The sequence below is a fragment of the Mchenga conophoros genome, linkage group LG10 (assembly GCF_057382185.1).
Source record: "Mchenga conophoros isolate Kocher_MC1m ecotype Shallow Benthic linkage group LG10, M_conophoros_male_GT1.1, whole genome shotgun sequence".
NCBI classification, from domain to species: Eukaryota; Metazoa; Chordata; class Actinopteri; order Cichliformes; family Cichlidae; genus Mchenga; species Mchenga conophoros.
The window spans coordinates 4660552-4675134 of record NC_140535.1 but is presented as its reverse complement, the minus strand read 5'-3'; the positions used below and the strand labels follow the sequence as shown (position 1 = coordinate 4675134).

Sequence of the window (14583 nt, the reverse complement as noted above, 5' to 3'; positions counted from 1 at the left end):
TATTATTCAGTGATGTAAAACCTGGGGTGGGGTTTATGAGGGCTTTACACCAAGATTATAGAGAAAACCCTGCACCCATCATGGAGGCAGCAAGGAAGATTAAAAGAAAAAAACTTTGATGCAGATTTGCAGATTCCCTGATCTCTCACAGCTGTGTCCAACCAAGAAGCAAAAAAGAAAATAATTGCATATGTAGGTCACTGAGCACCTGCATGGTTTAAAAGCTAAGAATTGACATTACACCCAGCTTACGCCCGGACCCGGTCACGCACTGCTTAGCTATAACACATAGAGTAAGAGTTGCGTCCCATTTTCATGATGATGACCTGAACCTCTAACTAACTAATTATCACTGGCTTTATTGATGCAGGAGAGCAGAAGAAGACCTGAGAGGCTATTCAGGGATTGTAGAAGACAGACAGGATGAGTTTGGCATGATCAGGGAAGGATGTGTCAGACAGGCTGGAGCAGAGATGGGAAACACCGCTCTCATAACATCCAGTCAGCAGTTCCTGATACTTTGCTAGCCAGTCCAGCTGTGGCTCGCTGTTACAGAGCCGGGAAAGATGCAGTCTTTGCTGAAAGGATAGAAAGCAGTTGTTGGACTGTTCGGCTTTTATTTTATTCTGGGGTCAAAACATGTGACGTTCTTGCTGATAGGAAGCAGTTTGGTTGCTCATAGGGGGTCTATCTGTATTATTGGAGGGTCTCTACCCTACGTTATATTAGAGGCCAGCCTGTTTGAGTGGGGGTTTAATATGCATTCTTGGACAGCTGTTTCCACAGAAGACCTCTCAAGCTTTTTATCTCTACGTCAAGCTCACTTAGGAACCTAATCTGCACTAATACTGTCTGAAATAAGGAGGAGGTCAGGAAATGGAGGGGACTTCATTGCCTCTCTCTAACTGTAGATGAAACTGAATGCTGTGTTTAATGGAAAGTCGTAGAACTAAATAACTTAATTTTAATCATTCACAAAGAACTTCTGGTTTTATTACAACACACCATCGTCAGAGATTTTGGACTCTTGCCATTCTCGCATGCTTGGATTCAGTATTAGGTTATGCAGTTTGCAGTGCCGTTGAAATTTAAAACCAGAATTAAGCAGTGGCATTCCATCACGTGTACAAACTTTTGTCAGTAAATATAGTGCATGCATGAATGAAGAAGCTCTGGATTCAGTCATCGTTGCACTGCACATGTAAAGCAAAGATTACCCTTCAGTGATTCTTCATCAAATGAAATAACAAGAGCCGAGCTCAGGTACGAGGAGCTCTCAGTAACTGTGGAGGCTGGGAAGCATTTCTGCTCTGCGCACAGCCTTTTTATGCGCGCAGCGCGGTGGAGTACAAGTTAAAGAGGCGACATGCTTTCACTGGATTACCACATTTCTGTGAAAAAGTGTATACTCTAATTCTGCTCTTGTGCTGCTCTTTGTTGAAGTTCTCAGTCATACTTTCTGGAGCTGTAGGAAACTTTTTTTTCATTTGGTGTTGTGAAGACAACTCTGTCCCACTTGGGACCAAACTTTGCCTTCTGTGTTGCTGTGTAACACAAGCAAAAAAATCAAATATGTCTCTGTATTTATTTAATATTTATTACAGTCCAGAGCGCCGTTGTACTGCTGAACATTTTCCTTCAAATAGCTTTGAATGTGAGTCTGCATGCATTTGACATCTTTTCTGCTTTATTTTTCCCTTCCTTTGCCACCAAGAGTTCAGGGTAAGTTGTAAAGCAGCGCCCTGAAGCTGAATTTAAAGTCTTGCTGTTGACCTTCTTAGCAGTTCAAATATGTGAGTGAAGGAGTATTTGAAACAGTGTTTTCTAATTAAAGAACCGTCTGTTATCATCCTGGTTTTTGTGTAAAATTTCATATGATGAGCGTAGCCTGGCTATGCAAAATTAGTAGCCTATAACGGTACTCGATGCTAAAATAGCCATATTTAGTCTCAGTGTGAGCCTGGTGCACAAAACGTGACTCCTAGAATTAAGCTTATTGTCACACATGGGTGCAACCGTTTCTTTGACAAGGTTTTATAACAGTCAGCAGCTAAAAACAAGCTGTCGTCTTGTTATGATCTCCGGGAAGACTGTGGGCTAATCAGCTTATCCTGTCTGCTTTAGCAGGTGACCCTACACACTGCTGTGCATCCAGATGACAGCTGGTGGAGGTCACGTTATCCCTGTTTGAGCAGGTTTCTTTGATTGAGAGGCCCAACACCCTTTCCACCACTAATTAGTAACTGACTGCACCAACTGTAAATATTTTCTGCAACTTTTAGGTGTGGGTTTAAAAATACTTTAAACAGGGGATTGGGTGGAGAGACTGGGGAAAGGTTTTAAAGAATAGCAGGAGCTGCATTTGGCTTCCTCGCCGTGCTGTAATAGACAAGCAGTAAGTCTAAATATTGTTATCTTGATTTCAAGATAACAGAAGTCGTGCGTGACGGCTCAAATTTGTGTAGAAAAACATGTTAGTGCAGTCATTTTTAGTTTTCCACAAGTTTTTAACAGATTTGTAAAATATTTGTTTTTTGTGAAAAGTGGTCTAATAAAGTTGTAACGTTGCACCTTTCAATGTACGTTTGCACACACTTTCTACTACTACTTAGCCAATCACACACACATTTTTACAGTACTTTGATCTATACCCAAGCACTTTTATATAACGATCAATCCACCGCCCGTCCGACTAGTAGATGACCCACTCTATGAGCTGAGCCACATCCTCCATAAAGATGAGGATTTCAAACCTAGCAACACTGTGCATCATACCTTGGAACTGTTTTGTGCCGGTGAAACTTGGTGACAGCTGGGACTTCCAGCTGTACAGTAATCCCAAAACTGCTTTTGGAATGGATACCATTAAGTTCCCAGAATGCCTGGACTACACTTAAAAGTCAGGTCCGTACCAGAAAACCAACCAATTTAAATGAGTGCTACCAATTCTGCCGAAGAAGAGTGACCAAATATCCAGCTAGAATTAGGCCAGAAAAAAGCTACAACATACTGAGGGACATTTAACAAAATATTAGTAGGGATGTAGGCCTATATTTGAGCCTCTGTTTAAGTATACTTTGGCCATTCTGTATATTTGAGAAAATCCAAAATAAATTCAAACCTGTGCAACCAAATCTTATTTTTTAAAGCCATTAAAGCTGTATAATCATTCCATCCTGGAAGAAAACAGAACAATTCAAAGAAATCATTAAAAGCCCAAATTACCAGGATATTCATGCCTATGAGAGTATATAACCACAACTGTATGTCTGGACTCTATGTAGCCTGTTTACTGTGAGCCAGAGTACTAGATATGATTGCAGCATCTCGATAGTGTTTGTTCAATAAACAAATTTAGTAAAAATAGATTATTGGTGACTCTGCATCCATGAGCCAGGCCATCATTTTATCTCCCTGCAAGTGTTGATGAGCAGGCTGGTAAGTTAACTTTGACATGGAAATGACTTTGTGTGAATTAATTTGCTGACCAAAGGCTGTCGAGATGATTCATCCATGGCCCATTGTTTGCACTTTTAGTCCAACACTGGCAGCATCGGGCTCAGAGAGAGAGGAAGGGGAAGGTAGAAGCAAGGATAGAGGGAGAGAGTAGGGCTCAGCAAGCTGTTGACCTACTGGTTTGGTGAGGTTTCCCTGAAAAGGGCACATGCCTCCCCGCACTGTGCATAGAAACAGCACACACACACCCACACACAGTGGTTTAACCAATACAGCTAAAAAGGGAAGATATTAACAGAACGAGGGAACTTAAATTGACATTTAAGTTCCCTTTTATTGTGTCAGTGAAATTTAAGATGAGTGTTAAAAACAAGCCCAGCATCAGCTGGTATTGTATCATGACAGTCTGGAGAGTTATGTTGCCTTCTTCATCTTGCTTTGCAGGCTACCTGAGCGTGTTGGCAGTCGTGCTGAAGACAAATAATGCCTCACCGTGGACAAATGAGTTTGACAGTAAGAGCTCGAGACTGACGACCCTCAAAAAAAATACAAACCAGTCATTGATCTTGAATTAATGTCCTCGTATCACTTCCCGTTTCTGCTTACAGAAGTTGAGCTATCATGTGTGATTGAGTCTATTTCCACAATCAATCCCAGAATTGAATGGAAGAAGATAACAAGCGGGGGGCCAAGCTATGTCTACTTTGACAAGAAGATCTATGGTAATACATGAAGTAGTCTGTAAATAGTTTCTATATGTTACATATTTTTAAATATTCACCTTTGCTGTGTTTTTATTCTGGCAGGTGACCTTGAGAACAGAGCAGTGATCAGAGAACCTGCCACGTTACTGATAACCAACGCCACGAGATCAGACACAGCCAAGTATCGATGTGAGGTCACTGCTGCAGAAGACCAAAAGGCCTTTGATGAGATTCTGATTGACCTGGTTGTAAGAGGTACTTTAACCTGCCTGCGCCACTGATCACGCTCTCTCTTACTGATAACTGCCAGAAAATGCTTCTAAACACAGAAAGCAAGTCATTATTGCGCCCTCAAAAGGACAGACCTCGCTCAACGATTCGCACGTCGGATGCTGTAAGATGAAACCGTGTTGTAGGTTGCACCAACCCTTTGGCATACATGTGAGGATGCGTTGTGACCAGACCTGCCCAGCTGCAAAGGCGTGTTCTAGGTTATAAAAGGAAACCTCTGAAACTGCATCTCCTCGGAATTGCAGTGCTAAAGAAAGCAAGCGCCGCGTGTTTTGGTGGCGTTTTCTGGCATGGAGCGAAAATCACGTTCCCGTCCACTCCCTGTCAATCCTGGCAGTCCAGTCAAACATCAGGGTCAGGGTGACATTAACCTTCAGAGTCATAAAGCCAGCAGCGTCGTGTCGATTGTGTTGGTTTATTTCTCCCCGTTGTTTACAGAGCAGAAAAGCCCATCTGTGCAAACACTCGCTACAGCGACAGTCATCGTATGTTCTGTTTCCCCACAGTGAAGCCAGTTGTGCCAAAGTGCAGCGTCCCGAAATCGGTGCCTTTGGGGAAGTCGGCTGAGCTGAGCTGTGTGGAGGAGGAGGGCTTCCCCAAGTCTCGGTACCAGTGGTTCAAGAACATGGAGGAGATCCCCGATGACCCAAAGACCAGTGTCAAGTTCTTCAACTCCTCATACACGCTCAGTACAGAAACAGGAACTCTGGTTAGTACTCGTGTGTGCGTGTGCTCGGACAAGGGCAGATATGAGCGCCAAGGGCGGGGCAGCAGGGACGGTGGCCTGACGCCCAGGGGTGGAGGCAGATATTTTGGGGAGACAGTTGATGGCGTGAGAGGGCTTGAGCCATGAGGGGAATCTGCTGTCCTCGTTTGCACATTCCTCTATTCTCTCTTGCTTTACAGCACAGCGAAGATGTGACACACGCTCACCGTTTGTCTTTAAGTGAACGTACTGGACGACAGTGCTGTAAACTAAGGAGGTTTAAGGAATGTTTTTTTCTACTGTTCTTATCTCGTTATTTTTAGAGTGCTCCCTGTAAACACAGTAATCACTCCTTTGCTATTTCCACATGGGAGAGGAATGGCAGCCAACTGATGCAGAGATTGGAACTGGTGAAATAGTTCAGAAGGGGAGTGTCAGCTTTATTCTCTTTAAAAAGCTGGAACTGAAACTCTTTGTAATGCTCTACTAATATTTACAGGTTAAAATACCTTAATCTCTTAAACAGTTGTATTTAAATTCAGTCCAAGTTTGATTTTTAATGTTTGGATCACGTCATCGTGATCATTTCCTGCACTCTCGATGTATTTAGACACCTAATCCACCTGCAATGTTAACACCTGTACTTTGACGTTCAGGCTTTTTTAACACTTGGAAAATGGGTGACGGTAACTGTTTGAAGATGACAATTTGTCTGAGAATTATTCTTAGCGTTATAAGTGTGTGTGAGAGGTGGGCACAAACTCAACAGATGCTTTTATTTTACTTTACGCTTCACTTTGAAATCACTGATATCAGTGTGTTTACATTTATTTGATCATTTTAATGTGTAATGTTTAGAATAACTTGAGGGGCATGAATGTCCGTGCAGTTACCACACACTGATGATCCAAAAGACGCCCAGTCATTTTTAAATGTAAAGTTTCACTTGTATGACCAGGGTGAATATTATATATATATATATATGTGTAAGATGTAGCTTTAACTCCGTCCTTCGCTGAATCCAAAGTGCGCAGCAGACAGCAGTCTGTTTAATTTTCCTATCTTGCATCTCTTCACATGCTCATGGCACTGTCTCTGTATTTGCACAATGCAAATCTCTACCTGTCTGTCCCCTCTGCTCACAGTAACGGTCACTACAGTTGTTTCCCTCTGTAACAGCTGCCTGTGCGTAGTTCCACTCACCTATATTTATCTATTATATTAATTAGAATAAAACATCTGCATAAAAAAAGACTATGAGCTTCACTTAGGGAGTTTGCATTAAGCAGAGGTTTGTCTTTTGTCTCACACAGAAGTTCATTTCAGTCAGGAAAGAAGACGCAGGCGAGTACTATTGTCGAGCGAAGAATGATGCAGGGCACACTCAGTGTGCACCCCAGAAGATGGAAGTGTGTAAGTATGCATGTTTCCTTTGGAAATGAATCTGTTGTGTTTATTGAATGCAGATAGTACTAGATTTGTTGAAAGGAATCCAAACGTCAGTGTTTAAGTTTTTACTCGCATTTGAACTCCACAGATGATATTGACATAGTGGGGATCATCCTGGGAGTGCTGGTGGTGGTCGTTGTGCTCTTATGTATAACGGTGGGCATCTGCTGTGCTTACAAACAAGGCTACTTCTCCAGCCAACAGCAGACGGGGAACAAGTAAGATTCCAGACTACTAATGTAACTGTAACCAGCACCACTTCCACATGTCGCCCAAAAACCGGATGTGCTTTGTGTGTTTTAGTTACAAAGTTCCAGCTAAAGGAGATGGAGTGGACTACGTCAGGACGGAGGATGAGGTTAGTAGATAGTCTGGCTGTGTGGCCATTTGTACTTTTAGGCATTTTGTTGCTAAACGTCAATTGCAAATAAAGTGAAAATGCAGTCTGCTATACTGCTCCAGTTAGGTGCTAATATTTATGATTGAATGATTCATGTATCAATAAAAGTGATCAGGTACAAAGACCGGACAGAAAGTGAGTAAAAAAGTGTCCAAAGACAAACTTTGTTTCTGTCACTAATTCATTATGAAAACAGAATTCAATTAAATTCAAAGATTGGAGAAAAGAAATGAAAGTATTACTACTTGGTTGCTTTCTCAAAGCTTTCATTTGAAGGACTCGCCTGTAACTGTAACTACAGTGTGCTGCATGCTGACAGCGGTGATTACGCTGCTGTATTTAGTCTCCAGGTCTGCACAGGTCTGAAAGCAACAGCTACCCAAATACTTAGCATCGTGTTGCTGCCTGTAACAGAGAAAACAGGGCCTCTCTGCCCCTCATCATATTACTTTTTGAAGAACCTTTGAAAAGTTAAATTCAGATTCTGTGTGAGGTATCGGCTCAGCAACACTGAACACGGGAGTCTGCTGGGAACAATGAGAGCCATCATTTCACGGCAGGCAGTGCTGATGTCGTAGTCGACTAAAAGAGTTTGTTTTCCGACACCTGTCTCACTTAAATTCCCCTCAGCTGGCAGAATGTTGTTTTTCTATTATGCAGCACTAGAAAGGTCCAAAAAATCTCAACTGTTAAGCGAACTTGCAGAAAGCCTGGACATTAAGATTTGTGCCAAATAGACAAGCAAACACACTGAGAGGAGAAGCGTGGAAAGAATGGCGCTCTGGCGCCGTGTGATAATGTAATAACGATGAGTTGTTTCCTGCGTGTTGTCTGCAGGGGGATTTCCGACACAAGTCATCGTTTGTGATCTGAAAAAGACGACGGGGGCTGTTGTGCTGAGTGAAAGCTGTGACACACGGGTCTGCCCTCCACACTGTCCGACCACGGAGCTGCCGCAGTTCGTGCACCGAGCTCTCAGCATGCCTGAAATCCAATTACACAAGCTTGCCAAATGTGGTGGGATTTCATATGACAATAATGTGTAAAAAAAAAAAAAAAATAGTATGCGCATAGGGACTGAGATTCATTTAACTTTATTATCTTCAACCGAGTTCTTTTGCTAAATTCTGGCGTTCTTCAGTTACAGTGATTGCATGGTTTTAAACTCTAAAGCAGGCGGCGAGCAGGAGTCACGTGTTTGTTGTGTCCAGTAGAACAGTCAGTCTATCATGACAGCTCTGTCTGCTGGCAGCATTCAGTTTCAAACCTTTTGTCATTTCTATAACATTTCTTTTCTACTGTTAAAATTTGTCAGACTATTTTTGATGGAATATATTTTAAAATGCCTATATATAAAGGTTTACTTTTTTAAGTATTTGTAAATGACTAACATGTTTTGGGGTTTTTTTGTTTTTGGGGGTGGGATTAAAAGAGATGATGTAACACAAACCCCTTTGCATAAAGTTGTAAGCATTTACACCTTTGCAGATGAAAGAAACAAGTGAAAATTGGCTCGTAGTAGCATATCGGCGGTCTTACATATTGAATTTGTCGGCTGGGATTGTCCAGCTTGTGTCATGACAGACTTCCATGTTGATGTTTGTAGATAGTCTTAGTAAGATGCTTTGAAGAGTGCCAGTCAAATGCTGTGAAACACTGTACACGATCAGTGCTGCGTTTTCTTGATTTTAAGTGTCCTTCTCTGCTCGCTGTTAATCTTGTATATATTGAAGTTGCTGTCGAGTTTAGCTGTCATACATGTGTAGATTTCTTCACTATATTAATCATAGTAATATTAATACAGGGTTTGTATGTTAACCTTCCAGACCCCGAAAGAAGATAGACAAGAATGATTGTGGACTGTTGACAAAGTAAATGGTATTTAAAATAGTTTCTGCTGATTATCAAGACAAAGCTGTTAGCGGGTTATTTAAACTACTAAATCTTCAGCTGGTACTGAAAGTCCCAACAACATGAGGTAGACCACATGCTGGAACAGCGTTTTTTACAGAGTTAACTTCTACACATGGCACAGCTGCTTTGTGTTCCAGCTGTGTGACACAGCCACCGGAGCCAGTGGCTTACTCACAACTGTGTGTTTGATTTCACCAGATGTGCAAAAGCACATTTTAGAAGAGTCCCAGGAGCAACTCTGCGCTTATCAGTCACTCAGCATGGTGATTTAGTATTCAGAATAAAAGACCCTGTTCAGGCTCAAAGCTCTGCGTCTCAGACCTTTCAGCAAGATTTGAAGCCGGGTGGAGAACAGAGCGAAACACATGACACGACGACAGACCTGCATCTGGTTTATTCCTGGGTTTAGCGACTGGATGTTTTAATTGGAGAGAAAAATAAATCTTTCAGGTTTCAGTTGAAGCCTTTTGGTTTTCTGAGCAAAGCTGATGGTGAACAGAACTGAGCTGACAGCAGTGTTACAGTGAGATTCGGCTGTCGGGGGTCTGGAGGGTTAACGCTTGTACTAATTGTAAATAGCTATTTGGTGTTTTTTGTTTGTTTTGTTTTTTCTCTTTCGCAAGATCATGTAAAGTGAAAAAATGTTTTCAAAACTCCCGTTTGAGGCGATATGAAACTCTTTCCATTTGTAGGACTGAAAGAAGGGTAGCATTTTATCAGATCATTCAGAACACGTGAGCAAGAGCTTCTTGAGGCAGTTTTTTAAAAGCATTGAGAACAAACAGTTCTCTCCCTCAGTGTTCGCTCTCTAACCAGACTTTTAAAGGCTGTAACCTTCATGCAGATAAGAAGAATCTCTTGTTCAGCTGTGCTCGAGGTTTTCAACAGAGGAAATGCGGTCAAATGTTAACCAATTATCAGTCGTGGTAGAGACGATCTGCCGGTCATTTGCACATCAACACTGAATCTAACGTGTTCCACTGTGGAAGTGTACTATTAGCCCAAATAAGGTCACAAATGAGTCCTGCTGCAGTTGCACAGTGTGGTGAGAATCAGACATTTCACCTCGTCATTTGTGCATAGTTCATTCCTCTTAAGTGCCTTCAGGCTTCAGACTAGTGCGGTTTCACGTGCACGGTCCCACCTCTAGCTTCTGCCGTGCAGTCACGGCTTCGTGTTTTTCCTTTTCTTTAACCACAAGCGCGGCGTTTGAGAGGAATGATGACACCAAAAGTCTCCACTCCCCTACATATCTGCAAATTTGTAAATAGCTTTTTACATAGATTTGGAGCTGTAGATGCGTTGAAGTGAAAAAATAATAGTGCCTCTATATTGTGGGAATTATTTTTAGTAAAGACATGTAGCACTATTAGAAAAAAACAGATTGAAACCCACAGCAGGGCGGTTTCTGTGAGCTCTGGTTTATAATTAGGGGTGGGTTTTTATAATCGATTCATCGATTAAAATCGATTCTGGCTTGGATAACGTAAAATCGATTCATTAAAATCCTGAATCGATTTTTTAATATAAATTTATTTTGTCCGAAATGCCAGAATCTCTGGTGACATCTCACAAAATTTCAAGAACCACCAAACAGTAAATGAGAGCAGGTACAGGGATTCTGCACATAGACTTAAACACACAGCGCGACCCGCGGATCAGAATCAGTTAGATGTAGCCTTTCTCACAGTCGGGGCTGAAAGCCGACAGCTCGCTGATCCGGGTCCGCGCTTTGTGTTCACGCCCTTTATGCGCTGATTCTAAGGCTGTTAGTTTGATCTCTCTCCAAACAATATTGACCGAACCAGCAGCAAAAGAAGATCCAAACGCTTCACATAAACATCGTCATGAATTCACTCTTTTACTGTTTTGCTTCCATTGCGATGCGCAGCTCTCTCTCTCTCTCCCTCTCCCCCCCCCCCCTCTCAAACAGTTTCCCTTTCTTCATTATTCGCTTGCTTGTTACACAAGTCTACTGTTGTTTACAGCGCTGTCGGCCGCTGTTTTTTTCCCTTTTACAGTCTTCCGAAAAGAAAACCTCATTTCTGCTGTTCAATACTGAACAAATTTAAACTTTTTAATATTATTCAAAATGCAAAATGCTTAGCCGTGTCTCTAATAAAACCGCTGTAACGTCAGAGGTAATGTTCATTAATTAATGGTTTTCTTTCGTTTTTGATGTACTGCAGAATATTTTTATAAAATCCCAGGCCAGGAAAACCTTCATGTTTTTCTGTGTTTTATCTTCAGCTACTTTGACACAAAGGCATCTGCTGTGATGCTCACACCTTGGATAAAGTCTTGCGAGTGTCAGCTTCCTTTTTATAGATACAAAAATATGTAAATGTTCTGATCTGAATTATACTTCTGACTGTCAAAATTTCCCAGATTTAAATCGAATCGAATCGAATTAAATCGAATCGTGGATCGAATCGATTTGGGACCTTGTGAATCGGAATTGAATCGATTCTAGAAATCAGTGACGATACCCAGCCCTATTTATAATGTCTTTATCCAGGTTTTCTAACACTGATTGGTATTTCAAAATAAAATCCCTAAAGAAAATTTGAAAGACCAATTTAGTCAGTACTGACTTTTTTCTTTTTGTTTTGTGTATGTTATTTATTCTTCTCTGTGCTGGCGGGGAAATGTTTCAGGTCTTCACAACACTGTTTAAACCAGGGGTGTCATACTCAGGGTCATAACACCGGCCCGCTGGACATCTTTCACACGTTTCGGACTTTTAAATGTATTTTCATAAATTTTGCAGCTTGTCCTAAGGGTGAAGACCTCTCCCACAGTCTTTCATACTGCATCAAAGTAATAAATAAATAATGAAATGACAGAAAAGTTACTGCTTTTTTCCCACTATCTAAAGTACAAAAGCCTGTATCCATGGTAAAGTAAGTAAAACGACATTTTTTTTGTGAATTAACAAAAACTTGCTCTTCTCCAGGACAGTCTGGTCAATGAGCAACCAGAACTTTTTCTGTCATTTTACACATTTGCTTTTTTACAATTTAAGCCCAAAGAGTCATGCTAGCATGTGTTTTTATTATACAGAGCAGCATTTCTTTATCATGTAGTAAAACTGAGACGTGCTGGTGAAATTGCACTTCTTTTTTGTATACTGAGATATTGCAGGGATTAAATGTGCAGCTACACTTATTTACATTTACAGAAAGGGAATTTTTACTAGTCTGGTCCACTTAAGACCAAAGTGTGACCCCTGATTTAAAATGAGTCCGACATCCCGGGTTTAAACATTTACCCTGTACAAAAACGAGGGGGCACAGTTGGTGTCAGGAAACACCAACCTTGTGTAGCGTTAAGAACGGCACCAATCTACAAGAAAGGAAGATGAAATTAAGAGCTGACCCATTCAATGATAAAGGAGCTGGGACTCTGCAAAATGTAAGTGAAGTTTATAATCCAGAGTTCATGGACAGTTAAGCTCACAAACAGCAAAGAAGTCTTGTATCGCATCTTTACACAGGTCTGCACTGACTCGACAGGGAGTCCTGAGCGAGTGTGTCTGCAGGCTGTTTCCAGGCAGTGATGGTGGAGGTTATACTGGCAGGTTCACTCTGTGCTGTCTTTCAGTTTAAGGATGGCTGCGTTCCAGTGATCCAGCTCTGCTGGAAGACTGATATACAGCGTACCTGATCCTCTGATCCAAATGTACACGCAGCAGAATGTCTTTTTGGGGCCTGCTTGGGTTATTTTTTGTTCATTTTAGAACCACTCTATTTGTGATTAATAAAACTCACTTCTAATATCACAAAGGTGTTTTGTGTCTTTTCTATTTATGGTGTGAGTGTAGTGAGGATTCTAGATCTGCACTGCCAGTCTTGTCATTTCACTGCTTGTTCCAATCCTCCTGGCCTATTCCACAGTCCCCCCCACTGTTCACAGAAATCCTATTGGTCCATCCAATATCCCACCGACTGCTCTTTGTTGATCTAAAGCCATAATCTATTAGTGGGAGTTAAGCCATTTCCACTTTCCACACTGCAAAAAGCCTTCTTGTTCCTTTCTGGTGACTGTGCCAACTGGCAGCAGGTTCCTGGATAAAGAGCACTAAAATCAATGAGCCCAGAGAGGATAATATATCGTCCTTTGCATCACAGCTACTGAACACTTTTATTTATTTCACAGAAAAATCAATCAGTGCTGGCTTTATCGTCAGGCAGAAGGATGAAAAAATACCTACTTTTAAGAAGGCAGCAAGCCCTGTGTTCAAATTGTGATTAAATGTAGCACACTCAGTTCATTCACTGAACAAAGCACACAACGCTGCTCTGAAAGTCATGCAGCATGTGAGTCAGTGTTACTCCTCTAACAGTTAATAGGATGAAACACATCTGTGGTTAGTTGTACTGGTAACTCTACTGTAATAGTCAACATCCAGCAAATTATGGTGTTAAGTTAGTCTTTCAAAATTCTTAGCAAACACGCAGAGATCTTACTTGGGTCAAATGATGAACGAGGACCACTGAAGCAAATTACAATTGAAGTATTACAAGAAGTACCATGAACCCACAGTGGAAGAAGTGCACGAGGCCGAGGAAATAATTATGAAGGAAAAATCTTTAGTTTTGTTGTGTGTGTGTGTGTGTGTGTGTGTGTGTGTGTGTGTGTGTGTGTGTGTGAGTGAGTGAGTGAGTGATACATTTTAAATATTTAGATAAACCTGAACTCACTAAAACTTGTGAACCTTAAAGTTTGTTCTTAATGTTCTTTGTTAAGACTAAGAAGAACAGCTATAGGTGGCATTTGCTGTGTGCAGCATCAAACTGATGTAAGTGTGTTACTATTAACTGAGAATGGGTTAAGATATTAAAACACTGTTTGTGTGTCCCACATGGTTCTTCCATTAAAAATACAGCTCACAGATAAATGTAGCCATTCTGGTCAGCACGGTGAAACAAAGACAGGTAACTACTAATCATTTCTGACACTTTCACACTAAAACTAATTTAAAAAAAAAAACAAAAAACCCTGAAGTGTCTGGTTTCCTCTGTTTGCCGTCTGTGTGCAGGACACAGTCCACAAAACTCTACTCAACACGTTCCACAAACATGGCTGCTTACAGTTTTATTGTCAGTGGAACAGCAGTTTGATTACATTTCGGGGGTTCATTTATACCAGCAGGAAGATCTGTTCTCAGAACCAGCAGGCTGACCTTTACAGTGTTAAAGGAAAACAGCAACATTTGCCACGGTGTAATTACAACCCAAACAAGTGAGGAGTTCAGAAACACACACACACAGGTTTATGCCTGTTTCGCTTTCTTGTATAATTTGTTCACTTGCATCTTAAATATTTTACAATATTATTCGAGGCGGGCCTCGCTCTCACAGTTGGACTCGATCGCTGGGCTCGGAATAGAAGTTTACCAGCTTTTTTCAACACAGCGAGGTCACAGGTATTCAGACAATGAGACAAACAAAAGGGAAGTCCGCTGAATCTCTCTCATGGGAATCTTGCCACACTGGTCTCTCGGCCACTCTTCGACACAGGCCTTCTGCACAGAGAAGAGGTTGAGTTGCAGAACAGCAGAAGGCAAACTTGAACACTGGGCCAGTACGAGGAGCTGAACCACACTACCAGAGCTAGTGCAATCTGGTGTCAACTGGAGGATTTCTTCAGCCTTAAATAGC

General features: G+C 41.5%; 1 protein-coding gene across 1 annotated transcript in view; it reads left to right on the top strand.

Annotated features, from left to right (window-relative positions):
* The window catches only part of jam3b (junctional adhesion molecule 3b), a 52945-nt gene extending 40240 nt beyond the window's left edge, over nt 1–12705 (top strand). The window contains exons 2-9 of the mRNA XM_085288275.1: nt 3901–3969; nt 4065–4178; nt 4263–4415; nt 4958–5160; nt 6471–6570; nt 6695–6824; nt 6910–6964; nt 7844–12705. Of these exons, the coding sequence (XP_085144401.1) occupies nt 3901–3969; nt 4065–4178; nt 4263–4415; nt 4958–5160; nt 6471–6570; nt 6695–6824; nt 6910–6964; nt 7844–7879 (860 nt within the window). The 3' untranslated portion in view covers nt 7880–12705. The remainder of the gene's footprint in view (nt 1–3900; nt 3970–4064; nt 4179–4262; nt 4416–4957; nt 5161–6470; nt 6571–6694; nt 6825–6909; nt 6965–7843) is intronic.
* Nucleotides 12706–14583: the final 1878 nt, after the last annotated feature.